Source organism: Melanotaenia boesemani, chromosome 6 (assembly GCF_017639745.1).
Source record: "Melanotaenia boesemani isolate fMelBoe1 chromosome 6, fMelBoe1.pri, whole genome shotgun sequence".
In the NCBI taxonomy this organism is placed as follows: domain Eukaryota; kingdom Metazoa; phylum Chordata; class Actinopteri; order Atheriniformes; family Melanotaeniidae; genus Melanotaenia; species Melanotaenia boesemani.
This window is the reverse complement of record NC_055687.1, coordinates 2,439,912-2,467,480: the sequence shown is the minus strand read 5'-3', so window position 1 is coordinate 2,467,480 and position 27,569 is coordinate 2,439,912. Positions and strand designations below refer to the sequence as shown.

The 27,569-nt window shown below is 47.2% G+C and overlaps 1 protein-coding gene across 1 annotated transcript; it reads left to right on the top strand.

Moving 5' to 3' along the window:
• Positions 1-88: 88 nt before the first annotated feature.
• LOC121641131 (semaphorin-4B-like) lies at positions 89-25,796 on the top strand. The gene is made up of 14 exons (XM_041987080.1): positions 89-567; positions 7,472-7,632; positions 7,709-7,771; positions 8,951-9,049; positions 9,145-9,235; positions 11,215-11,337; positions 19,143-19,270; positions 19,355-19,536; positions 19,822-19,960; positions 20,371-20,557; positions 20,666-20,781; positions 21,152-21,315; positions 23,398-23,468; positions 23,595-25,796. Exons 1-14 carry the CDS (start codon positions 480-482, stop codon positions 24,380-24,382), a joined length of 2,400 nt encoding a protein of 799 aa, XP_041843014.1. The 5' UTR covers positions 89-479; the 3' UTR covers positions 24,383-25,796.
• Positions 25,797-27,569: the final 1,773 nt, after the last annotated feature.

The following is a 27,569-nucleotide window of genomic DNA, read 5'->3' as shown; positions in this document are numbered from 1 at the left end:
CTGTAACGTCTACTTCCTGTCACTTTTATAGCTCAGATGCACTAGCGGAAGAAACCTGAAACTTGTGGGATGACGGTGGAGGATGGTGAAGTGAAACAGGGAGAAACAGAACTTCTTCTTTTCTGTTTGTGTTCAGAGAAAAAAAGAGACGCTAACAGGATGTAGAACTTCCAACAACTTTCTGCACATTTGAAGTCAGTGAACGCATCGTCAGACCACTTATCTGGCATCTCGACAGCTGCAGCCTCTGATGCATTTCAAGCCCTGATGGTCCTCAGAGAACCTTCCTCCGCCTCCTCTTCCTCCCTCCGACCTAAAAAGGAAGCTGTGGTCGAGTCTTACTGAAAATTATCTGCAGTCTCGCTTTCATACTGAGTGTCACTGCACTCAGCGCCGTAGATCTAAACCAGATAAGAAACACAAACTGTTCTTCGTTTATCATCTGTTTACTGTCATCCCGTCATCATTGCTCCTCCACCATGGCTTCTTCAGTCCTCCTCCTCTTCCTCAGCCTCTTCTTGAGCTCCGCAGGCTCGCTGATTCCTCCTCGGACCTCCTTCCTCCTCAGTAAGTCCACATTAACATTTCTGTTCTGGTTCTGGTGTCAGCTCAAGTCCCAGTTAGTTTAAGAAGTTCCTTCTCTCTTTAATGTGGTGTTTCCGTTTATTTAAAAGATCTGGTGCTTTATAATTCTCATATTTATGAGAGTCCTGCATTTATAATTGATTAGTGGCACATTTCTTACATTTATCATTGATTATTGCTGCTAATGATCATTTCTGGACCTCATTTGTCGTCAGAAAAAGTTCCACAAATTATCTGTTGTGGGAGAAATGTTCTGAATCCAAACATACTTACATTACTGACAAAAATGAGGAAAATAAATCTTAAAACTTTTGTTCTAATGAATGTGCATCCGTTCATGGAGCTGCAGAAGACCTGCTTCTGAACAGACCTTCCCAGCGCACATCCGATACCTTAAAATCAGACCAGACATTAAACACTCCTGCAGGACCGTCATCCACGGTCGCAGTTATTTACACAATCTAGAATATAATAAATTATTCTTATGGAACATATTAAAAACAATAAAGAATAAAAAAGATTTGGTGTAGTGCATCAAATGTGTCCACATGGGCTGTTAACCCTTTAAGCAGAACGGATATGAGCTTCCAGCTCTCTGCTCTGCATGTCCTGCTCTGAGCTTACAAAGCTTCACCACCAAGATGGAGAAAGAATTTTTCTCTGTAGTTTCTATAAGTTTCAGAGTCTGAGAGAGTAGAGAACAGTAACAGGTGGGAGTGGGGAGTGAAACGCTGTACAAACCCAGGACCTGTCCATATGAAAGAGGACATGTCCGTGTGAAAGAGAACCTGTCCGTGTAAAAGAGGACATGTCCGTGTGAAAGAGGACATGAGGACCTGTCCATGTAAAAGAGGACCTGTCCGTGTAAAAGAGGACCTGTCCGTGTGAAAGAGGACATGTCCGTGTAAAAGAGGACATGTCCGTGTGAAAGAGGACCTGTCCGTGTGAAAGAGGACATGTCCGTGTAAAAGAGGACATGTCCGTGTAAAAGAGTACCTGTCCGTGTGAAAGAGGACCTGTCCGTGTGAAAGAGGACCTGTCCGTGTAAAAGAGGACCTGTCCGTGTGAAAGAGGACATGTCCGTGTGAAAGAGGACCTGTCCGTGTGAAAGAGGACCTGTCCGTGTGAAAGAGGACATGTCCGTGTGAAAGAGGACCTGTCCGTGTAAAAGAGGACCTGTCCGTGTGAAAGAGGACATGTCCGTGTGAAAGAGGACCTGTCCGTGTAAAAGAGGACCTGTCCGTGTGAAAGAGGACATGTCCGTGTGAAAGAGGACCTGTCCGTGTGAAAGAGGACATGTCCGTGTGAAAGAGGACCTGTCCGTGTAAAAGAGGACCTGTCCGTGTGAAAGAGGACATGTCCGTGTGAAAGAGTACCTGTCCGTGTGAAAGAGGACATGTCCGTGTGAAAGAGGACCTGTCCGTGTGAAAGAGGACCTGTCCGTGTGAAAGAGGACCTGTCCGTGTAAAAGAGTACCTGTCCGTGTGAAAGAGGACCTGTCCGTGTGAAAGAGGACATGTCCGTGTGAAAGAGTACCTGTCCGTGTAAAAGAGGACCTGTCCGTGTGAAAGAGTACCTGTCCGTGTGAAAGAGGACCTGTCCGTGTGAAAGAGGACATGTCCGTGTGAAAGAGGACCTGTCCGTGTAAAAGAGGACCTGTCCGTGTGAAAGAGGACATGTCCGTGTGAAAGAGGACCTGTCCGTGTGAAAGAAGACATGTCCGTGTAAAAGAAGACATGTCCGTGTGAAAGAGGACCTGTCCGTGTAAAAGAGGACCTGTCCGTGTGAAAGAGGACATATCCGTGTAAAAGAAGACATGTCCGTGTGAAAGAGGACATATCCGTGTAAAAGAAGACATGTCCGTGTGAAAGAGGACCTGTCCGTGTAAAAGATGACATGTCCGTGTGAAAGAGGACATATCCGTGTAAAAGAAGACATGTCCGTGTGAAAGAGGACCTGTCCGTGTAAAAGATGACATGTCCGTGTGAAAGAGGACATATCCGTGTAAAAGAGGACATGTCCGTTGGGGTGTGTGTGGAACATCTGTTGGACAATCGCTGTGGTGATGCTGAGGACTTTGGTGACTACACAGCTTGGGTGAACGGCTCTTCCTGGACCTTTAATAGATGCTTCTTGGTATTCTGGTTTTGCTTTAGCTTACATGACACTTAACTGAGCTACATTTAAATGTTTTTATTTTGGTACATTTGATATTAAACTTTTACATTACAGTTTTACTTCATTCACAAGCTGTGGAAATAAATAAATATGTGACATTTTAGCTGAGTCCTCTGTCCATGAGAAGAAGGGGACGACGGTGCAACATTGTTCATGTAGAAATGTTCTTACTTTCACTATTAACATGGTCCTGAGCTCTACTGCTGTTTTTCTTCCATCTGGTTCCACCAAACGTTTCAGTGATCACCATCATTCAGGATGTTTTTCATCCTGGAAGACGATGGTTCCTCAGCATCCTTCCAGTTTTAATAATGTGTTGGAGAGTTGTGAACCCAGTTCTAGTAGTTTCTGCTTCTCTTGAGATGTTTTCTCCGCTTGATCTGACCCTTCTGGAACAGACTAACATCTTCTCCACGTCCACAGATGTGTCCTTCCTCATGGTTGTTTAGAAATGAGAATCTGCTCGGTGCATCAGTTGGAGTTAAATAACTGAAACATCATCATCCATGCAGGAACCGTACAGTGAGAGGCTGGTATACCTGGTGAATCCAGGTGGTGACTTTTCTTTGGACGGGCAGCTTATTTTCTCTTATTTCAGAGGTCAAAGATTAGAGAGAAGCAGTCAGGGCTCAAACAGCTGATGTCATCCTGTTAGCTGATCTGATAAATGCCAGAGTGGAGTCAGAATGTTGTGAAGATGTTCGTTTTCTGTAAAATGGGTCCAGTTTTTCCATCAGAGCCGTGGAGTAAGAGAACCAGTCAGAACTTGTGTTCCTGCCTTTGCTGGAAATGACTTGCAGTATCTCGGGGAAGCTGCAGCTTTTCTGGACTCGTTTTTCCTGTTTGTGGCAGAGGTTTAACTTCCTGTGTGCAAGCATCACTGAGGATGTTTCTGAGTCAATTAACACTTGAATCAGAAAAATATGAGTTAAACCAGCCTAATGCAGTTCCTTTAATCCCAATAACACGTTCAAGCCTCTGTAGCAGATATCTAACAAGATGAGTCCAGACAGGAGTCCTTTATCTGAGGCCATGAGACCATCATTGGTAACCTCCCCCAGGTCTGTCTCCAGGCTATGATGAGCTCTAAATCCATTCAAATTATTTATGATCAAATGGGCACAAAGTTGAGTTTAAACTATTATGAAATTATAAAAAATGAATGAGATGAATTTCCTCTTATGTTTCCCACTCAGGAGAAAAGTGCAGACTCTCCTCTGGTTCTTTTACAAAAACAACCTTCAATAAATGTTTTAAATGATTTCTTTTAAACAAATAAAGCCCCCAGAATATTTTATTGAAGTTAGTTTTTGTGTTTAACCTCTAAGTTTTTATTCTGACCACAAACCAACAGTTTCAGGTCATGAAATGTGACATAACTTAGTATAAACTGACAGTACAGCAGCTCTGGCGCTGCTTTGGGGATATTTTCTGTTAAAACTTTCAAAAAATTTTTTACCTGAATTTTAGAATAGAATAGAATAGAAATAATTTATTAATCCCTTCGGAGAGCCCTCAGGGAAATTTGTCAGTTTGAATAAAAAAAGAGAAATCATATATGAGTGTGAATAATTATAAATTTAAGTATTCAAAGTGACAACCTGCCCATTTATCTCGGTCTGGTTTATTTTTCATGTGACAGATCATTTTAGCCGATCTTGTGATGAGAACCTCTCCATGCAGTTGTCTTGGTTAGATGTTTTTCTAAGCTGCTGTGTGTTTCCTGCTGTCCTGAACCACGTCCTCTTCCACCACAGCAGAGACCTCGGAGGCAGAAGACGTCTCTGCTGACGGATAAAGCCGACGAGGTGTTGGTGGTTTTTTTTTTTCTCTCATCTTCGGTTTTAGGTTTTAGTTTGAGCTGCAGCTTTAGTGTATTTATAGCTGACACATGAGAAGAAATGCACACGCTTCTTCACACGGCAAACAAATAACTGTATTTTTTCATCTTTTTTAAAAACTTTTTTTAATAAAGACTTTTTTTTAAAGCTGGATTATTTCCATTCAGTTGAGAATGAACGTCAGTTCTGTTCTAGGCCCGTGTTTGGGATCTTTGCATGAGACAGAAACGATACAATAAATATAAATTTAATAATAATTGTGCAGTGATGTGCTGCTATACAGACTAACAGCATGTATATATGCAATATTTCCAATGTAAATGATGCAGAATCTTATAAAATAAACCTTGTGAAAGTGACATGAGTAAATGACAGTATTTCCAGCAGAAGGTAGAACACTGGCCAGGGTCACTACAGGGTAGAGTTCCCAGTTCTGCCAGCCTGAGGGAAGTGTCTATGTGCAGAGTCCAGGATAGATCCTTGGTGACATGCACACCCAGGTACTTAAACCTGCACCCCCTCTCCACCAGAGTCCAACTAAGCCTCAGAGGGTTCTAGTTCCTCTGCCGTCTCCTCCCATAGTCAACAGTCATCTCCTTAGTTGTGTCTACATTTAGCAGAAGGGTGTTAGCCTGGCACCACTCTGCCAGTTTCTCCACCCCCCGTCTACGCCCGCTCATCGTTGTTGATGCAACCAGCCGCCACAGCGTCGTCCGCAAACTTCACCAAGGTGTTGGAGCTGTCCATGGTTACACAGTCATCAATATACAGGGAGAAGAGCAGAGGGCTGAGGACACAGCCCTGTGGAGATTCAGTGATGAGGGTCTGGGGACTGGAGGTATACCTGCCCACCCGCACCACCTGAGAGACAGGAAGTCCAGGATACAGGCAGAAAGGTGGAGTTCAGCCCCAGGCTGAGCAGCTTGGAGTGAAGCTTGGTGGGACTAAAGTCAGTGAACGGCATCCTTACATAGTCTCTGTGCGCTTGTCCAGGCGGGTGAAGGTGCTGTGCAGTACCTGGGAGATGGTGTTTTCCGTGGATCTGTTTGGCCGGTAAGCAAACTGAAGTGGGTCTAGAGACTCAGGGAGGGAGGCACAGATGACCCTGACCAGTCTCTCGAAGCACTGCATCAGCTCAGAGATGAGGGCCACAGGACGGTAGTGACTAAGCCTGGCTGGGGAGGCATTCTTCAGCACAGGGATGATGATGATGGCTCTTTTAAAGTAGACAGGGACCACAGACCGACTCAGAGAAAAGCTGAACACCGTGGTTTAGACAGGAGCTAGCAGGTCAGCACAGGACTGAAGTACCTGACCAGGAATGCCGTCAGGTCTTGTTGCAGCTCACTGTCCTCCGTGTTCTCCTCACGTCATGTTGTATCAGGGTGAGTTCAGGTACCGCTCCGACAGGAATCCCAACAGCTGCAGTTCTCACCGACCCTGACTTCACCCAGTAAAGATGGCTGCCCAGCGCACCATTAGCGTCCTTCACTGCATGTTGCAGTCTGCATGACATCACTCTGTAGTCCTCCATGCTGCTGGTGAGAAGTCAGAGTTGTAGGTAGCAGCACTTCCTCAGTGCTTTGCAGCTAGATTTGTCCATCCATGGCTTCAGGTTCGGGAAAACCCGGGCAGTCGTCATGGGAACAACATCATCATCAAGTACCTTCACCGACCCCTGTCTGAGTCAGAAGGTCTTTCCTGTTTATTATTAGGTTTTTGTGGGTTCGGACAGGTGATGGGGACTTTCCACTTTGAGCCTACCAGACTTGAGATCACGAAGCCCCTGAATGTCTCACATCTGCCTTTTTACTCTATGCTCGTATATTCAGGATACCTTTTTAAATCCTTAATTTTCTTTTATTTCAACCCAGTATTTATTCTGTATTATTCTGTTGTTTTTCTTGTTTTTCACTTTGATCTTTTATGTTTATTTATATTTGACTTTCTTTTATTGTTTTACTGTCACAAAGATTTTATTTCAAATTAAAAGATTTGACTTTTTACAACATCAACTTCTCCCAATAAACGTGAAAAACTTACTTTTTTATTTTGGACATTAATCACAAATTAGAAAAATAGAAAAAAAAAACATATTCCAAACCTTCCAGCTTTAAGGTTTCTCAGGTCCCTGGATTTTATCAGTTGATCTTCTCTGTCTCTGAGTTTCGCCTCAGGTGTCCTTTTGGGTTTAATGTTGGACTTTGGACCCCTCAAAGATGGGCCAGACTTGATCTGAATGTCTCTTGGTGTGTTTTAGTTGGTTGTTGGGTCAGACTACCATCAGGAACACCTCTGAAGCTGAAACTTTTAGCATCACTTTTGAGTCGGGTTTCTGCAGAGAAGCAGCCCCATACCATGATGATACCACCACCGTGCTTTGCTCAAGTTTCCTTCAGTAGGAGATAATGTTTACATTTTCCACTGTGTTCCAGGTAAATTTACTCTGACCAGTAACATGTATCTTGATTCTGACACTTCTCTGGTAATCTCACGTCTCAGTTTTTTATGCAGACCAGGATTATACATACAGCCCTCGTAGCTGAGAAGATGCATTTAATTTTCTTTGGGTTTGTCATTTTAGACTGGAGGCAGAAAAAAAGCCTCATCAAGAAGATGTAAAGTTTGTCAAACTCAGAGGTGTTGCTGAGATGTTGTCCAGGTCCTCTGCCTCTACAGAGGACTTCTGAAGCTTTATTATCTGTGTTCTTGATTTCCTTCTCATTTTAGGAACAGCTGAGTCTCTGATTAGTCCTGGTGTCCTGGTCTGATGTTCAGTTAAACTAGTGTGAACACGCCCTGGTTGGACTGATGAGGCTGATGTTCCACTTCATTTATCAGACTAACCCATAAACGTCTGTTTTCAGACTCGACAGAGAGACCCCTGGTCCACTTCAGCCTCCCTGACGTCCACAACACCACCACGTTGTTGCTTAGCAACGACGGCTCCACCCTGTTTGTTGGGGCACGAGACGCCATCCTCTCATTGGATGTCAATCAGCAGGATGTCATCAGGCTGAAGAAGAAGGTGGGTCCCTGGGTTCCTCCTGGTGTGATGATTATCTCTGCTGCTGTTTCACTCAGGTGTTTGTTCCTGTGTTCAGGTGCAGTGGAGTCCCACTGAGGACGACATAAACAGCTGCCAGACTAAAGGAAAGAACCCAACGGTAAATATCCATCTCCATCCTAATAAACCACATATCAAGATTTAGCCAGAAAATCTGCAGGATATGGAAAATAGATATGGATTTCCCAAACGTTCCATCTGTTTCATTTGTTCGGACAGCGCTTAAAATGTAAACAAAAAGAAAATGCAATGATTTGTAAATCTCACCAACTCATATTTTATTCCCAGTAGAAATTAAATCAAATTGCATCAAACTTGATTTATACAGCACTTTTCATGCAGGATTGAAGCGCAAAATGCTTCACATGATAAAAAAAAGCATCTTAAAAACATAACAAACACATCAGATGATGAAACAGACGTTTCACCATGTGATGAAAATATGAGCTGATAGTGAATCTGATGCAGCAACACGTCTGGAAAAAGTTGGAACAGGAGCAACAAAATGCTGGAACAGTACCTGGTACAAACCAGAAACACCTGGAGGAGCATTGGACAACTAACCAGGTTACCTGGCAGCAGGTCAGTATCATGACTGGTATAAAAGGAGCATTTCAGAGAGGCAGAGTCTCTCAGATGGAAAGATGGACAGAGCTTCACCAATCTGAGACACACTGGATCTAAAAGCTATGAAGATCCACCATCTGCAGTGTAGAATATCATCACTAGATTCAAAGAACCAGGAGGAATCTCTGTGTGCATGGGACAAGGCTGGATGCTGGTAATCTTCTGCATTAAAAGCAGACATGATTCTCTACTGGAAACCACTGCATGGACTCAGGAAGACTTCCAGAAACCACTGTCTGTGAACACAGTTCACCCTGAAACCCACAAAAGCAGGTTAAAGCTCCATCATGCAGAGAAGAAGCCAGATGTGAACAGGATCCAGAACCAGCTTCTTCCGTCTTCTCTGGACCATTTAAAATGGTCTGAGGCAAAGTGGAAACCTGGATGAAGATGTGAACTAGTTTGTGGAAAGCATGGACGGCGTGTCCTGCAGACTAAAGAGGAGAGGGAGCATCCAGCTTGTTATCAGTGGACAGGTGAAAAGCTGCATCATGGAAGCAACGCAGTTTCAGACACTTCTTGCAGATTTCAGCAAGACAAAGCTAGACAGTCAGATACCGTAAGAGATAAATAAAGTTTCATTCTGGTCCAAATGGCAAAACAGATGCTCCGAGTTTTTCAGTCACTTTATTATCTTCTTGTCTGTCCTCAGACCGACTGTCCAAACTTTGTCCATGTGTTGCAACCACTGAACTCCACCCACCTCTACGCCTGCGGTAGCTACGCCTACAGTCCCCACAATGCCTACATCGTAAGTCCTCACGGTCTCCTGTCCAGTTTGTGGTGATTCTACATGAGTTTCAGATATTCAGACTGGTATTCTCACGCTTCTGTTTTTTTCTTCAGGATGTTGAAAGCTTCTCCATCCTCCATCAGAATGGTGCTAAAGGCCACTGTCCTTTCAGCCCTTTCCAGAGGAGCACCGCCATCACCATCGGTCAGTTTGTAAAGCTTACAGGAAGAAAATGCACGTGCTGCAGGTACAAGGAAAGAAAATCCAACAGAGATTAAAAAAAACCTGTAGGAACGAGGGATAGAGGAGATGAAATGGAAGGGCTGACGAGTCTGATCATGGTATAGGTTGGGACCAGACGAAGTAAGAAAATCTAAAAACAGGGTGAGAATCAAAGATAAACATAGACTATATGTCTAAGATGGACAAAGAGCAGCAGCCTGAGGCCTCATTCACACAAGGTCCAAGTAAAACAATTCTATTAGTCATGAATGAAGCGAGTAAGCCGACTGACCTGCAACACGTCCTGCATCCCAGCACGCTGGCTTCCTTCCTGCAACACGTCCTGCATCCCAGCACGCTGGCTTCCCTCCTGCAACACGTCCTGCATCCCAGCACGCTGGCTTCCCTCCTGCAACACGTCCTGCATCCCAGCACGCTGGCTTCCTTCCTGCAACACGTCCTGCATCCCAGCACGCTGGCTTCCTTCCTGCAACACGTCTTGCATCCCAGCACGCTGGCTTCCCTCCTGCAACACGTCTTGCATCCCAGCACGCTGGCTTCCTTCCTGCAACACGTCTTGCATCCCAGCACGCTGGCTTCCTTCCTGCAACACGTCCTGCATCCCAGCACGCTGGCTTCCCTCCTGCAACACGTCCTGCATCCCAGCACGCTGGCTTCCCTCCTGCAACACGTCCTGCATCCCAGCACGCTGGCTTCCCTCCTGCAACACGTCCTGCATCCCAGCACGCTGGCTTCCTTCCTGCAACACGTCCTGCATCCCAGCACGCTGGCTTCCTTCCTGCAACACGTCCTGCATCCCAGCACGCTGGCTTCCTTCCTGCAACACGTCCTGCATCCCAGCACGCTGGCTTCCTTCCTGCAACACGTCTTGCATCCCAGCACGCTGGCTTCCCTCCTGCAACACGTCTTGCATCCCAGCACGCTGGCTTCCTTCCTGCAACACGTCTTGCATCCCAGCACGCTGGCTTCCTTCCTGCAACACGTCCTGCATCCCAGCACGCTGGCTTCCCTCCTGCAACACGTCCTGCATCCCAGCACGCTGGCTTCCCTCCTGCAACACGTCCTGCATCCCAGCACGCTGGCTTCCCTCCTGCAACACGTCCTGCATCCCAGCACGCTGGCTTCCTTCCTGCAACACGTCCTGCATCCCAGCACGCTGGCTTCCCTCCTGCAACACGTCCTGCATCCCAGCACGCTGACTTCCCTCCTGCAACACGTCCTGCATCCCAGCACGCTGGCTTCCTTCCTGCAACACGTCCTGCATCCCAGCACGCTGGCTTCCCTCCTGCAACACGTCCTGCATCCCAGCACGCTGGCTTCCCTCCTGCAGACGACTTCAGACGCAGCTCCTCCATCAATCTGTGACGTATTTCTGACGGGTGCTCCACAGCTGTCCGTCCGTAGACTCATAACGAAGAAACTGTCATCATAAATGACCTTCTGTCATTTTGTCAGTTGTAACTTTTTAAATTGTATTCTCACAGAAAAAATACGCAATTTTATGTGTGATTCCACACAGAAGAGAATTTATTATTTTTCTAATTTATACACAACCTTAGATGAAAATGCAGGGATGTGATCCTGTGATCTGCTGCCTCTGCTGGCCGCTTTGTTAGCGGCAGATCGCTGATCTGTAGCTGGCTTCAGAATAATATGACCTCTGACAGGTGAACAATAGTCTTATATTTTGGTCCTCATCCTGCACCGTACTTACTCTAGCTCCACCCTCAGGTCTGGGTACAGTTACTTCTGCCACAAATAGGTCAAGATGACTGAGTCAAAATACCAAAATCAGGAGTTAAAACTTTCAGTTCCTGATACTTAAACTGGTCAAAAGTGAAAATAAAAAGCGATTGTTTTCTGTATCTTAAAATTCCAGTCACATGTTTACAAATACACACTGAAACCCATTCCCAGCATTTCTGTTTGTCCATGTGCAGACGGTGAGCTGTTTACCGCCACGACCACCGACTTTAAAGGAGTCCAACCACAGATTTCTAGATTCCTCAGCAAAGACCACCGGCCAGATGTCAAACTGGAGCTTTCCAGCAACTTACTGGAAGGTGAGCAACAAATCCTGATGTTTCCTTCTGTTAAGAATCTAAATGTCCCAGAACCCTTTTAAAATTTTCAACTGGAAATGGAGAAAGAATTTTAGAGAATGAGACCAACATGTTGTCTTAAGTCACATTCAGAAAAAAGGGAAGGAACCAAGTAGCTGTCAGGAAGTAAGCAGAAGTGTGGAAAACACAACCATGAGTCACCATCAGGTCTAAATCTACCACCACTACCTCACTGAGACTTTCAGGAAGAGGTCCTCAAAATGGCATTTAAAATGTTCCTGAAGTCATCTTCTAGTCCCGGGTCGTCCTCTTCATCAGGACCACCTTCTGGAACCGGGTCGTCCTCTTCATCAGGACCACCTTCTAGAACCGGGTCGTCCTCTTCATCAGTTCCTCCTTCTAGTACCGGGTCGTCCTCTTCATCAGGTCCACCTTCTAGTAATCGGGTCGTCCTCTTCATCAGGTCCACCTTCTAGTACCGGGTCGTCCTCTTCATCAGGTCCACCTTCTAGAACCGGGTCGTCCTCTTCATCAGGTCCACCTTCTAGTACCGGGTCGTCCTCTTCATCAGGTCCACCTTCTAGAACCGGGTCGTCCTCTTCATCAGGTCCACCTTCTAGTACCGGGTCGTCCTCTTCATCAGGTCCACCTTCTAGAACCGGGTCGTCCTCTTCATCAGGACCACCTTCTAGTACCGGGTCGTCCTCTTCATCAGGTCCACCTTCTAGTACCGGGTCGTCCTCTTCATCAGGACCACCTTCTAGAACCGGGTCGTCCTCTTCATCAGGACCACCTTCTAGTACCGGGTCGTCCTCTTCATCAGGACCACCTTCTAGAACCGGGTCGTCCTCGTCATCAGGTCCACCTTCTAGTACTGGATCGTCCTCTTTATCGGGTCCACCTTCTAGTACCGGGTCGTCCTCTTCATCAGGACCACCTTCTAGAACCGGGTCGTCCTCGTCATCAGGACCACCTTCTAGAACCGGGTCGTCCTCTTCATCAGGTCCACCTTCTAGTACCGGGTCGTCCTCTTCATCAGGTCCACCTTCTAGTACCGGGTCGTCCTCTTCATCAGGACCACCTTCGAGAACCGGGTCGTCCTCGTCATCAGGTCCACCTTCTAGTACCGGGTCGTCCTCTTCATCAGGACCACCTTCTAGTACCGGGTCGTCCTCTTCATCAGGACCACCTTCTAGAACCGGGTCGTCCTCGTCATCAGGTCCACCTTCTAGTACTGGGTCGTCCTCTTCATCAGGTCCGCCTTCTAGTACTGGATCGTCCTCTTTATCGGGTCCACCTTTTAGTACCGGGTCGTCCTCTTCATCAGGACCACCTTCTAGAACCGGGTCGTCCTCGTCATCAGGTCCACCTTCTAGTACTGGGTCGTCCTCTTCATCAGGTCCGCCTTCTAGTACTGGATCGTCCTCTTTATCGGGTCCACCTTCTAGTACCGGGTCGTCCTCTTCATCAGGACCACCTTCTAGAACCGGGTCGTCCTCGTCATCAGGTCCACCTTCTAGTACTGGGTCGTCCTCTTCATCAGGTCCGCCTTCTAGTACTGGATCGTCCTCTTTATCGGGTCCACCTTCTAGTGCCGGGTCGTCCTCTTAATCAGGACCACCTACTAGTACCGGGTCGTCCTCTTCATCAGGACCACCTTCTAGAACCGGGTCGTCCTCGTCATCAGGTCCACCTTCTAGTACCGGGTCGTCCTCTTCATCGGGTCCGCCTTCGAGTACCGGGTCGTCCTCTTTATCGGGTCCACCTTCTAGTACCGGGTCGCCCTCTTCATCGGGACCACCTTCTAGTACCGGGTCGTCCTCTTCATCGGGTCCACCTTCTAGTACCGGGTCGTCCTCTTCATCAGATCCACCTTCTAGTACCGGGTCGTCCTCGTCATCGGGTCCACCTTCTAGTACCGGGTCGTCCTCTTCATCGGGTCCACCTTCTAGTACCGGGTCGTCCTCTTCATCAGGTCCACCTTCTAGTACCGGGTCGTCCTCTTCATCAGGTCCACCTTCTAGTACCGGGTCGTCCTCTTAATCAGGACCACCGACTAGTACCGGGTCATCCTCTTCATCAGGACCACCTTCTAGAACCGGGTCGTCCTCGTCATCAGGTCCACCTTCTAGTACCGGGTCGTCCTCTTCATCAGGTCCACCTTCTAGTACCGGGTCGTCCTCTTCATCGGGTCCACCTTCTAGTACCGGGTCGTCCTCTTCATCAGGACCACCTTCTAGAACCGGGTCGTCCTCGTCATCAGGTCCACCTTCTAGTACCGGATCGTCCTCTTCATCGGGTCCACCTTCTAGTACCGGGTCGTCCTCTTCATCAGGACCACCTACTAGTACCGGGTCGTCCTCTTCTTCAGGACCACCTACTAGTACCGGGTCGTCCTCTTCATCAGGACCACCTTCTAGAACCGGGTCGTCCTCGTCATCAGGTCCGCCTTCTAGTACCGGGTCGTCCTCTTCATCGGGTCCGCCTTCTAGTACCGGGTCGTCCTCTTTATCGGGTCCACCTTCTAGTACCGGGTCGCCCTCTTCATCAGGACCACCTTCTAGTACCGGGTCGTCCTCTTCATCGGGTCCACCTTCTAGTACCGGGTCGTCCTCTTCATCAGATCCACCTTCTAGTACCGGGTCGTCCTCGTCATCAGGACCACCTTCTAGAACCGGGTCGTCCTCTTTATCAGGTCCACCTTCTAGTACCCGGTCGTCCTCTTCATCAGGACCACCTTCTAGAACCGGGTCGTCCTCTTCATCAGGTCCACCTTCTAGTACCGGGTCGTCCTCTTCATCAGGTCCACCTTCTAGTACCGGGTCGTCCTCTTCATCAGGACCACCTTCTAGTACCGGGTGGGACCTTTTTAATCCTGGTGTGATAGATGAAGCAGGTGGTGGAAACCTTCCTCAGAGGTTTTCTCCATATTAACATGACAGCATCACACAGTTGCTGCAGGTTTGTCGGCTGCATCCATGATGAGAATCTCCCGTTCCACCACATCCCAAAGCTGCTCTACTGGACTGAGATCTGGTGGCTGTGGAGGCCGTTGGAGTCCAGTGAACTCATCGTCATGTTCTAGAAAGCAGGTGGAGATGATCTGAGCTTTGTGACATGGTGCATTATCCTGCTGGAAGTAGCATCAGAAGATGCTCCACTGTGGTCATAAAGGGATGGACATGGTCAGCAACAATACTCAGGTAGGCTGTGCTGGTTAAGCCAGGCCACGTTGGTACTAAGGGGCCCAAAGTGGGCCAAGAAAATCTCCCCCCACCATTACACCAGCAGCAGCCTGAAGCGTTGATCCAAGGCAGGATGGATCCATGTTTTCATGATGTTTCCAGCAGATTCTGAGCCTAACATCTGAATGTGGAGCTGAAATGGAGACTCATCAGACCAGCAATGTTTCTCCATCTTCTCGGTGTGTCTTCTGCTGCATCCTGGTCCAGACAACTGCTGCTCTGGATATTTTCTCTTCTTCAGACAATCTCTGGAAATCCTGGAGATGGTTGTGGGTGGAAATCCCAGTAAATACTCAGACCAACAACAACATTTAAAGTCCCTTAAATCCCCCTTTCTTCCTCATTCTGATGCTTTGGTTGAACTTCAGGAGGTTGTCTTCGCCACGTCTCCATGACAACATGCTGCCGTGTGATTGGCTGGTTGGATATTAGATATTATTAGGTTAATTTGAATTTAATAAATGGAAATAAAAAGTCTCCTCCATGAGCCACCACCTTATCGTGGTGGAGGAGTTTGTGTGTCCTGACGATCCTAGCAGCTATGTTGTCGGGGGCGTATGCCCCTGGTAGGGTCACCCATGGCAAACAGGTGTCTAGGGGAGGGACCAGACGAAGTGTGGCTCACAAAACCCTTATGATGATGAAAAAACAAGGACCAAGGTTTCCCTTGCCCGGACGTGGGTCACCGGGGCCCCCCTCTGGAGCCAGGCCTGGAGGTGGGGCACGGAGGCGAGCGCCTGGTGGCCGGGCCTTTGCCCATGGGGCCCGGTCGGGCTCAGCCCGAAAGGGAGACATGGACCTCTCCTCTCGTGGGCTCACCACCTACGGGAGGGGCCATAGGGGTCGGGTGCATTGTGAGCTGGGCGGCTGCCAGAGGCGGGGACCCTGGCGGTCTGATCCTCGGCTGCAAAAGCTAGCTCTAGGGACGTGGAATGTCACCTCTCTGGCGGGTAAGGAGCCTGAGCTGGTGCGCGAGGTTGAGCGGTTCCGGCTAGATATAGTTGGACTCACCTCGACGCATAGCTTGGGCTCTGGAACAACTGCCCTCGAGAGGGGCTGGACCCTCTTCCATTCTGGAGTTGCTCCCGGTGAGAGGCGCCGAGCAGGTGTAGGCCTGCTCATTGCCCCCCAACTTGGCGCCTGTACGTTGGGGTTTACCCCGGTGGACGAAAGGGTAGCCTCCCTCCGCCTTCGGGTGGGGGGACGGGTCCTGACTGTTGTTTGTGCCTATGCACCAAATAGCAGTTCAGAGTACCCACCCTTTTTGGAGTCCTTGGGGGGGGTGTTGGAGAGCACTCCTTCTGGGGACTCCCTCGTTCTGCTGGGGGACTTCAATGCTCACGTGGGCAATGACAGCGAGACCTGGAGGGGCGTGATTGGGAGGAACGGCCCCCCTGATCTGAATCCGAGTGGTGTTTTGTTGTTGGACTTCTGTGCTCGTCATGGATTGTCCATAACGAACACCTTGTTCAGACATAAGAGTGTCCACATGTGCACTTGGCACCAGGACACTCTAGGCCGCAGTTCGATGATCGACTTTGTAGTCGTGTCGTCGGACTTGCGGCCGCATGTCATGGACACTCGGGTGAAGAGAGGGGCGGAGCTGTCAACTGATCACCACCTGGTGGTGAGTTGGCTCAGATGGTGGGGGAGGATGCCGGTCAGGCCTGGCAGGCCCAAGCGTGTTGTGAGGGTCTGCTGGGAACGTCTGGCAGAGTCCCCTGTCAGAATGAGTTTCAACTCCCATCTCCGGCAGAGCTTCAACCAAGTCCCGGGTGAGGCGGGGGACATTGAGTCTGAATGGGCTGTGTTCCGTGCCTCTATTGTCGAGGCGGCCAGCCGCAGCTGTGGCCGTAAGGTCGTTGGTGCCTGTCGTGGCGGTAACCCCCGAACTTGTTGGTGGACACCGACAGTAAGGGATGCCGTCAAGCTGAAGAAGGAGTCCTATCGTGCCTTTTTGGCCTGTGGGACTCCAGAGGCAGCTGATGGGTATCGGCGGGCTAAGCGGAGCGCGGCTTCGGCGGTCGCTAAGGCAAAAGCTCGGGCGTGGGAGGAGTTTGGAGAGGCCATGGAGAATGACTTCCGGACGGCTTCGAGGAGATTCTGGTCCACCATCCGGCGGCTCAGGAGGGGAAAGCAGTGCTCCGTCAACACTGTGTACAGTGAGGATGGGGGGCTGCTGACCTCGACTCGAGACGTTGTGAGGCGGTGGAGGGAATACTTCGAAGACCTCCTCAATCCCACCAACACGTCTTCTGATGAGGACGCAGAGTCTGGGGTAGCTGGTGCTGGCTCGCCTATCTCTGGGGCTGAGGTCGCTGAGGTGGTTAAAAATCTCCTTGGTGGCAAGGCCCCCGGGGTGGATGAGGTCCGCCCAGAGTTCCTTAAGGCTCTGGATGCCGTAGGGCTGTCTTGGTTGACACGCCTCTGCGGCATCGCGTGGACATCGGGGACAGTCCCCCTGGACTGGCAGACTGGGGTGGTGGTCCCCCTCTTCAAAAAGGGGGTGTGCTCCAACTACAGGGGGATCACACTCCTCAGCCTCCCCGGTAAGGTCTATTCAGGGGTGCTGCAGAGGAGGGTCCGTCAGATAGTCGAACCTCGAATTGAGGAGGAGCAGTGTGGTTTTCGTCCCGGTCGTGGAACAGTGGACCAGCTCTACACCCTCTTTGGGGTCCTCGAGGGGGCATGGGAGTTTGCCCAACCAATCTACATGTGTTTTGTGGATTTGGAGAAGGCATTTGACCGTGTTCCCCGGGGACTCCTGTGGGGGGTACTCCGGGAGTATGGAGTGCCGGACTCGCTTGTAAGAGCTGTCCGGTCCCTGTACGACCGGTGTCAGAGCTTGGTCCGCATTGCCGGCAGTAAATCAGAATCGTTTCCAGTGCGGGTTGGACTCCGCCAAGGCTGTCCTTTGTCACCGATTCTGTTCATAACTTTTATGGACAGAATTTCTAGGCGCAGCCGAGGTGTCGAGGGGATCCGGTTCGGTGGCCTCAGGATTGGGTCTCTGCTCTTTGCGGATGACGTGGTTCTGTTGGCTTCATCGGGACGTGATCTTCAGCTCTCACTGGAGCGATTCGCAGCCGAGTGTGAAGCGGCTGGGATGAGAATCAGCACCTCCAAATCCGAGACCATGGTCCTCAGCCGGAAAAGGGTGGAGTGCTCTCTCCGGGTCTGCGATGGGGTCCTGCCCCAAGTGGAGGAGTTTACATATCTCGGGGTCTTGTTCACGAGTGAGGGAAGGATGGAGCGAGAGATCGACAGGCGGATAGGTGCGGCGTCCGCAGTGATGCGGGCTCTGCATCGGTCTGTCGTGGTGAAGAGAGAGCTGAGCCGAAAGGCAAAGCTCTCGATTTACTGGTCGATCTACGTTCCTACCCTCACCTATGGTCATGAGCTGTGGGTAATGACCGAAAGAACGAGATCTCGAATACAAGCGGCCGAAATGAGTTTCCTCCGTAGGGTGGCCGGGCTCTCCCTTAGAGATAGGGTGAGAAGCTCGGTGATCCGGGAGGGGCTCAGAGTAGAGCCGCTTCTCCTCCACATCGAGAGGAGCCAGATGAGGTGGCTCGGGCATCTGGTTAGGATGCCTCCTGGACGCCTCCCTGGTGAGGTGTTCCGGGCACGTCCCACTGGAAGGAGGCCCCGGGGAAGACCCAGGACACGCTGGACAGACTACATCTCTCGGCTGGCCTGGGAACGCCTCGGGATCCCTTCGGATGAGCTGGTGAATGTGGCCGGGGAGAGGGAAGTCTGGGTTTCCCTGCTTAGGCAGCTGCCCCCGCGACCCGACTCCGGATAAGCGGAAGAGAATGGAAATAAAAAGTGTGAAATAGAGATAACATAAATGTGGTATATATAAAAAAGTTCTCGTATTTATTTAATGGGCTGTTATTTCATTTTATTTCACTTGTTTTAACTATGAATTTCATTTATTTTTTTATTTTATTTTTTATTTTATCTAAAACACAATTCCATATAAAACCACTCTTAAGTGTATTAATGTCTGCAGGATTTATCTACTAGTTTAGCTCATGACGGAGTCAGTGTTAAATGTTTTTAAGTCTATTTAATAGAATTAATAAAACAGGTGACTCAGCCACCATAAAGGGAAAATGAACCAGAATTTCTTATCTTAAATAATTCAAAATACATTTAATGTGAAAAACCCTAAAAAGGTCACAGCTGTATGAAGCAAACATTCGTGCCACTCTCATCCGAACCTCTCCGCAGTGAGGTTTCGTAATGACGCACACTAAGCTTCCTCCTTTCTGTGTCTAATGAATCATTTCCTCTTTGCTTCATAATGCCTTAGTCACCTTGTTCATGTCTGTCTATAATTTTATGATTTGTTGCTGTAATTGGGAATTTTATCACTAATAACATTCCATGTTGCAGCTTGAAACACGTATTTATCACTGCGTTATAACCTGAATCTTTCTAATCTCTGTGGTTCATCAGCTGACTTCTTCGTGCTCTTACATCTCGCTTCCCTGCATTCAGACCACATGGCACACAGCCTGATTGTGTCCTCTGTCATCACTTCCTGTATTTCAGAACCAACCTTTGTGAGCTCATCACAGGACCCAGCAGAGGGGAAACTCTACTTCTTCTTTAATGAAGTTGGGAAAGAGTTCAACTATTTGGTCAAACTTAGAATCTCTCGGGTGGCTCAAGTCTGCAAGGTTACAAACACAGAGCAGCATTGCATCACTTACTGCTAAAAGTAATCAAATTACAGTTTGAACAACCCTGTGTTGTTTTCACAGAGTGATACTGGAGGTCAAAGGATTCTGCAGAGGAAGTGGACGTCCTTTGCCAAAGCCCCTGTGCTCTGTCAGTCCCCCAAACAACTTCTGTTCAACATAGTCCAGGATGTGTTCACCCTCCAGCCACCAGAGGGCAGCGACGCTGAAGAGACGCTGTTCTACGGTGTCTTCACCTCTCAGTGGTAGGAAGTTTTTTTGTTGTTTTAATATTGCTGTTCTGTTTGAGCAGAACACATGCCCACTTTCCACTAAGATTCAATAAAAAAATCAATAAAATCTCCAGAAGAAAAAGACCTGATTAACAGAGAAACTGCCACTAACACCACCACCATCTCCATCTTTAGCTCTGTTGCTAACAGGGTTGGTTAAATCACTGGATACAAGCCAGAGCTGTTGTGAAACCTGTGTAGGAGAAATAAAACAGCTTCTTACAGTAAAATGAAATAAAACCAGTGGATTTGTTTCAGGTCCAGAAGCCCAGAGTCTGCAGTTTGTGTATTTAAGCTCAAGGACATCAGAGCTGTGTTCACGTCCACTTATAAGACTTTGGACACGAAGACCAACCAGTGGAAGCTTCTTCTGCAAAAATACTCCCACCTGGGAAAGGTGAGGATGAAAACTGTCCTTCTAAGGTTAAGTTCACGTTAATCACTTAAATTCTTTAGCTGTAAATTTGTTATTTCTCAATTTATCAGATCCCATCAGAGTGAAATGTAGCATGAAATGGCAAAAAAGAAAAAAAATGGTGACCCTCAGGGTTTGATTCTGGGCCCACCATGTTTTTAGTGATCAGATGTTACAGTAAAGTTCTCCCTCCATGTTTTCTCTGTCCATGTTGGGGGCGTGGCTCAGTGGGTAGCCCCAGGGTTGCCGGTTTGATCCTGGTACTCCTGATGGGTCGTGGTTAGCGTCTTGCATGGCAGCTTCCGCCATCAGTGTGTGTGAATGTGATGCATGATGTAAAGCGCTTTGGATATGGTTTCAGTAAAGTATAGTAAAGCACCATTTCTCCCCAGTGTGGACTCGCTGATTCTCCAGATTCTGACCTGATGTTGGTAAAGACGAATTTCCTGACCAGAGATGGTGTGAAATCAGACAACGGGCCGATTCTTGTTACATCTGAGCAGCAGTACAGTCGAGTAACCGTGATGAGGACGCAGGCGGCCAACGGGAAATACTACACCGTCCTGTTCCTTCTTACAGGTGGGATGCTGCACATCCTGAATTATTCCTGAATAAGTCCCTTTATCCGGAGGATAAAAGCCTGATATATCTTGTTAGTCTGTACTGAAAATCATCTGTTATTTACAGAATCTGGCTTCCTCCACAAGGTGGCTTTGTTTGATCAGGGTGCTCGAGTCATTGAGGAGATTCAGGTCTTCACACAACCTCAGCTGATCAAAAACATCATATTTTCCTCCTCCAAGGTAAATCTGACACTATCTGATGGAAATGTTCCACATAATTACTCATATCAAGGTATTAATGACCCCAATTTACTTTTTATGTAGTTAGTTCTTCCTGTTAGCCCTTTAAGTGGAATATTCCACTGAGAAAGTTGGACCTGATGGTTGCTATGGTGATTCCTGGCTGTTCTGGGAAGGAGGGAAGAGGGAAACACATAATACTGATTTGACTGGACAGACTTGAGCTTTAGATGAGTTTTTGTGCAACATCATCACAGAGATGTACGACTAGGGAGCAGAAGACGAAGATGAAGCCGGATTAGTCGTCGTTAGGGGGCTTTAAAGCAAACAAAGGTTTTGTCCAGCTAACCGTGCTGTTCTGGTCCTGCAGGGGGTTGTGTATGTGGGAACATCTGAGGGCGTGACGGCCGTACCTGTGGCCCAGTGTTTGATCTACAGGAGCTGCAGCCAGTGTGTTCTGGCCAGAGACCCTCTGTGTGGATGGAGCCGGACCAGGAAGATCTGTTCGGGTCTGGACGGCAACCACGAGGACATGTGAGTGAAGGTTTTTAATGATACATAAATAAAAGAATCCAGGTGTACAGAGAAAACAGAGGGTTGCTGATTTTTCAGCAGCTATACGGGTCATCAGGTCCCGGAAATCTGTTCTGAACATGTCAGATCTGTCCTGCAGCTGGATTTCAATCATAAGGTGGAGGGAAAAACAACTAAATAACAACTAATACCGTTCAGGAAGACAGCACGAGTGAGACGTCCGAGTATTTTTACAGTTGTGTGATGTGAATTCAGGCCTAGCTCCTACATTATCCAGGAAAGATTTTTATCTCTGAACCAGTTCAGTTCCTGATGTAGAACCATCTGCTGCTTCAGACCAGCTTCTACACAACCAAGCAGATAAAAACCTGGAAAATCTTGGAAGTCTAAAACTTCCTGGTGTGTGGATGAATGGAAGCAGTTGAGATTAAAACCCTTCATGACAAATACTAATTTTTGGATCCTGTTCACATCTGGCTTCTTCTCTGCATGATGGAGCTTTAACCTGCATTTGTGGGTTTCAGGGTGAACTGTGTTCACAGACAGTGGTTTCTGGAAGTCTTCCTGAGTCCATGCAGTGGTTTCCAGTAGAGAATCAGGTCTGCTTTTAATGCAGAAGATCACCAGCATCCAGCCTTGTCCCATGCACACAGAGATTCCTCCTGGTTCTCTGAATCTTCTGATGATAGTCTACACTGTATCCTGTATACTTTTAGATGCAACCCTTCCCCAGCACACCTGAACTGAACGAATGGCTCGTTGCCAGGCGTCTGCAGAGCTGAATGACGTGTGGATGAGGGAACTGAGCCATTTGATTCAGGTGTATTGGAGAAGGGTTGCATCTAAAAGTTCCAGGATAACAGATCTTGAGGACTGGACTTGGGCACCCCTGCTGTAGATGGTGGATCTTCATAGTTTTTAGATCCAGTTTGTCTCAGATTGGTGAAGCTCTGTCCATCTTTCCATCTGAGAGACTCTGCCTCTCTGAAATGCTCCTTTTATACCAGTCATGTTACTGACCTGCTGCCAGGTAACCTGGTTAGTTGTCCAATGCTCCTCCAGGTGTTTCTGGTTTGTACCAGGTACTTTTCCAGCCTTTTGTTGCTCCTGTTCCAACGTTTTCCACCAGATTCACTATCAGCTCATATTTTCATCACATGGTGAAACGTCTCAGTTTCATCATCTGAGATGTTTAACCTCTACTGGGATTGCTGCTCTAGCCTCTGTAGAGGTGTGGTCACATCTGCAGGATCACACTCATCTCTGATCCTCCTCCTTCCTCATCCTCTGCATGCTGACTCAGCACTGAGGTGTCCAGTGTGTTTATACACAAGAGATGCTTTGGTTCAGGTGTGTGTGTTTCTGGTTCTTTGGTTGTTGTTGTTGTCTTGGTTATTTTTTAGGAACTCCTGATGATTGTCTGCTTAGTTTACCTGTAAAAGCTGTAGGAAATTCTCTGTGTTTCTGTACAGGTGTAGCAGCTGCTTGTCTGCTGTTAGGTTGGACAGAAGCTCGTTGCTTCTACCTGCTGGATCTTTGTCTCCTCTTCCTTTCTCTACTTTCCTTTTTACTTCTCTTCATTATTCCCCCCTTTTTCTTTGGTCCCCTCCGGTCAGGTCCAGCAAGATTACATAGATCCCATAATTCTCAACACACACAGGAGCCTTATACCCATAAATCTCCTCTTTGTAAAGCAAATTTGTTGCGAATAAAATATGAATTGATGAGATTCTGTTTTTATTTATATTTTGAAAATATCCTGACTATTTTAGGTAAGACAAGTTTATCTGTAGCACTTCAACGGCGATTCAAAGAGCTTCACAGAAAACAAGAAACATAATTTAATATTAAAAAACAAAAGAAGGGGGAAAAAGAAAGAGCATTGCATAAAAACAGTGTTAAAACCTGATCCAGTTTAAAAATTCCAGGTTAAAAAGAACCAGATCCAGATCTGGACTCTAAGTAAAAACTAGTGAAATGCAGCAGCGAACAGGTGGGTCTTTAACCTGGATCTAAATGAACTGTTTTAGACGAGGTTTGAGCCCTGAGCGCTGACTGACAGGCTGTCTGTTCACTTTTCAGGATTCAAAATCTGGAGAACAGCAATGTGGAGGATGAATGTCAGGAGGAAAACAGGGCCACTGAAGACAGAGGTAACATCCTCCTCACCTGAGATCTGCCTACAGTAATAGATCATCAAAATAATTCTGTTAACCAATGACAACCTGATCATAGCAGCTTCTTTTCATTCATCTCTTCTGAATCCCTCCTGCCTGCAGAAGTCAGAGTTCCTCTGAATGAAGTTGTGAGACTTCAGTGTGTGAAACCATCCAACCTGGCCACTCTCACCTGGACCTCCTCCCGCTTCACAAGTCTGCAGGAGGAGCTCTTCCTCCAGTCAGCTGATGGAAGCCTCAGCTTCCTCGCCACCTCCAACACCTTTGGAAGCTACAGCTGCGAGGCTGAGGAAGGTGGAGTCAGGGAAGTAGTTGTCAGGTATGATGTCCAGCAGACGGCCACTCCACGCTCCATGAAGCCCTCATTTACGCAGGGCAAAGACGAGATGTTTGAGGACATCGCAACGGAGGAGCCGACGCCTGCTGGGGGACAAACAGAAGACTACGATGAAGAGAGAAGAATAATTACCCAGAAAGAAGATCCAGGTCTAAAACACGACTTTACTGAAGAGTCAGAAGGCCACTTGACCCCTTCTGAAGCTGGTAGGACCCTAACTAAAACTGAGTCCAGTAACGGAGGTCTTGGGCTGCAGGGTGGCAGCAATCTAGACGTCACCTCCACCTCCAGAAAAGAAAGTCATTCCTTACTGGAGCCTCCAAAACAGAGAAGCTACCACAGCGAGCTGGTGGTGGTCTCCTTCCTGCTGGCGGCCTGCATCTTCCTCCTGCTTCTGGGATCGCTCCACATGTGGAGACAGAAGAAAAGTGGCCACAAATCAGATCGTCTGGTTGGTCCGGAGGCAGGAAGCAAGACCATCACGTCCATGGAGTTCTGCTCCCTGAGCAGCCCGGAGGAAGCCGGTTCCGAGCTGAAGGATGTTCAGGCGTAGTGCCTCAGAAATGATGCCTCAACCCAGTTCCATGGAGGGCTGAGCTCCATGTTTCACCTCTAACTCTGCCCCAGCCTCGGCTCTTCATTTCCACACAAGGCTCCTTCACACGGAGATTTGAAACTGAAATGTGTTTTATTTTTAGTTCTGGAGAACATCAGCGTCTCCACTCCTGCTTAAAAACATGGCATTGTTCACAGGTTGAGTGGGGTGGATATAAGCATGAACAATTTTACCCTCAGAGCCAGAAGGTCTTCACTTCAGCCTCTCAGGAGCCGACGCTCTTAGTTTTATTTTCATTTATTTTTAGGTAGAATTTAATAGAAAATTAATCCAGAATTCAGAGGAAAACCTTTTAGTCTGAAGAAAAGAGCATCAGCTTGTTCCTGCATTTTAATTTTAATGTGTGTGTGTGTGTGTGTGTGTGTGTGTGTGTGTGTGTGTGTGTGTGTGTGTGTGTGTGTGTGTGTGTGTGTGTGTGTGTGTGTGTGTGTGTGTTTGGTGATCGCTTCAACAAACACCCATTTATTTTTTACCTTGGAGTTTTTAACCTGGGCCTCGTTTTTCTTTAACTGAATGTAAAATATTTATTAGCACAGAAATCAATGTGACAAAATGTTTCGACCTGCTGGAGAGTTTTCAAGAAATACAAGAAGTCATAAATATATATATATATAAATATATATATATATATTTATGAAGCCATAAGCATTTTTCCTCAGGATTTCCATAGAATGTTTCATGTCACCAAGTTTCTCAGGTAAAACTAATCTAGAATAATTCATTCTTAGTTGTAACTTAGTTATAGTTTTGTATTAAAGTTATAATACTGAGATCATAGACTGACTGGCAAAAACAGAAAAAACGATTTAACTAAGCTACCAGGTCGGAGCCTCAGACGGGATGATTCCTGCAGGGCGATCGTCTTCAGCTGCATCAAGTTAACTCCAGCTGATGCAACGAGCAGCTTCTCATGAGGAAGGACACATCCGTGGTCGTGGAGAAGATGTTAGTCTGTTCCAGACGGTTCAGATCATCGGCATCAAGCAGAGAAAACATCTCAGGAGAAGCAGAAACTAGAACTGGGTTCAGAACTGTCCAACCATCATTAAAAACTGGAAGGATGGTGGGAACCATCGTCTTCCAGGAAGAAACGTGGTCAGAAAAACTTCCTGAATGATGGTGATTAATTAAAGGTTTGGTGGAACCAGATGGAAGAAAAACAGCAGTAGAGCTCAGGACCATGTTTAATAGTGAAAGTTAGAACTTTTCCACATGAACGATGTGAAGGAGCTCAAGGGACTGAACAGCTGTGGAGCCAGAAGAAAACCACGAACCAGTGAAGCTAACCGGAGAAAAAGGCTTCAGGTTGCTAGGGAGCATAAAGACTGGACTCTGGAGCCATGGAAGAGGGTCATGTGGTCTGATGAGTCCAGATCAACCCTGGTCCAGAGTGATGGAGCATCAGGGTAAGAAGAGAGGAGGATGAAGGGATGCAGCATCATGTCTAGAGCTACTGTACAAGCCTGTGGGGGCAGTCTATGTTCTGGTGTTGCTGCAGTGGGTCAGGTCTAGGTTCCGGTCTAGGTTCAGGTCTAGGTTCAGCAACGTTATGTGTCCAAAGAATGAGGTCAGCTGATACCTGAATATACTGAATGAGCAGGTTATTCCAGCTTCCCTGAGGACACGGTACCAGGATTCATGGGGCTCAGACTGTGAAAGAGTGGTTCAGGGAACAGGAGACATCGTTTCCACACATGGATCGGCCACCAGAGTCCAGACCTGAACCCCATGGAGGATCTTTGGGACATGCTGGAGAAGGCTTTGCTCAGTGGTTGAGATCATGAATAAATCTTATGACATAGAGACGATTCCAGAGAAGCTGGAATCAGAGATAAAATTGGTCCAACCAAATATTAGAGTTGGACCTTTGTTGTTATTTAGTGGTGACTTTTTATTTCGCCCAGTCTGTTTGTGTTAAATAGATGTAATAAATGATCTGAAAACATTTTGAAGTCGGGCCTGATGATGACTGACACGAGTGTTTTAGTGTAAATGAATGAATGTTATCATGATGAAATGTGACGCATGAACTTCAGTCAAAGCTTCAGACGTCAGTACTAAAATGAAAATGACCAGTAACTGTGTCGCCCCCTTGTGGTACCAATAAAAAAATGAAATATTAATTGTTTTATTGTAGTTTCATAACATTGAACTTGATTTTCAGACTCTGGCCTCACACCCGACTCTGGTCCACTGATTTCAGAAATTAAAATAATTTTACTAAAAATGAGCCGAACCTTCAGAATTTGTTCAGATCAGTCTGTTAGAAACTTCCAAACTAATCTGTTCAACTTGTATTTTTGTGCATGTTTTTTATTGTAACTGCAGGGATTAAAACTATAAAGACATTATTTTGCTCTTGTTACATCTTATTCAATAAAATCTAAAAACTGGAGCTTTGCTGCTGTTTCATGGCCTTCAGTCAGTTCTGCTTTTATTTGATGAGTTGTGTGAAGCAATGCAGAGACTCACATGTCAAACTGAAAAATGTGACATGATGTGTTTTTCCTAGAAAATGACACCTTCTGGTACATTTGTTAAGTTTGGCTAAAAATTAGTCCAAAATGGTAAAATCTGATGGAAACAGGAAGAAATAAACATGAAAAAAAGAGTTTACCAAGAGAAATAGGATCTAGTTGCCTAAAAATGTAAAAACATGTCTTACTTTCCACTTTATCAGCTCCAAATGTTCAACTGTTTAACACAAACGTGGATCCATCCTGCCTTGGATCAACGCTTCAGGCTGCTGCTGGTGTGATGGTGGGGGGAGATTTTCTTGTCCCACTTTGGGCCCCTTAGTACCAACGTGGTCTGGTTTAACCAGCACAGCCTACCTGAGTATTGTTGCTGACCATGTCCATCCCTTTATGACCACAGTGGAGCATCTTCTGATGCTACTTCCAGCAGGATAATGCACCATGTCACAAAGCTCAGATCATCATGTAGTTACAGCGTGTTTGTGTGGCGGTAAACTGACCCAAAGCAAACACTGGCTCAGAAGCAGGTTTTTACTCCTATTTCCTGAGAACCTGAGGTGAGAACATTTAGTCCTTCAGGCTATATGAAACCTCTAAAACATTCAGCTGTGGGATTGTTTTATGAAATGAAGGCAGAAGGTTTAATT

Excerpts from the sequence above, each read along its gene's own strand:
- LOC121641131 (XM_041987080.1), top strand. The coding sequence starts at position 480 with ATGGCTTCTTCAGTCCTCCTCCTCTTCCTCAGCCTCTTCTTGAGCTCC. Across the intron at positions 20,558-20,665 it reads CGTCCTGTTCCTTCTTACAG|AATCTGGCTTCCTCCACAAG; the intron begins GTGGGATGCTGC and ends TGTTATTTACAG. Across the intron at positions 21,316-23,397 it reads GACGGCAACCACGAGGACAT|GATTCAAAATCTGGAGAACA; the intron begins GTGAGTGAAGGT and ends TTCACTTTTCAG.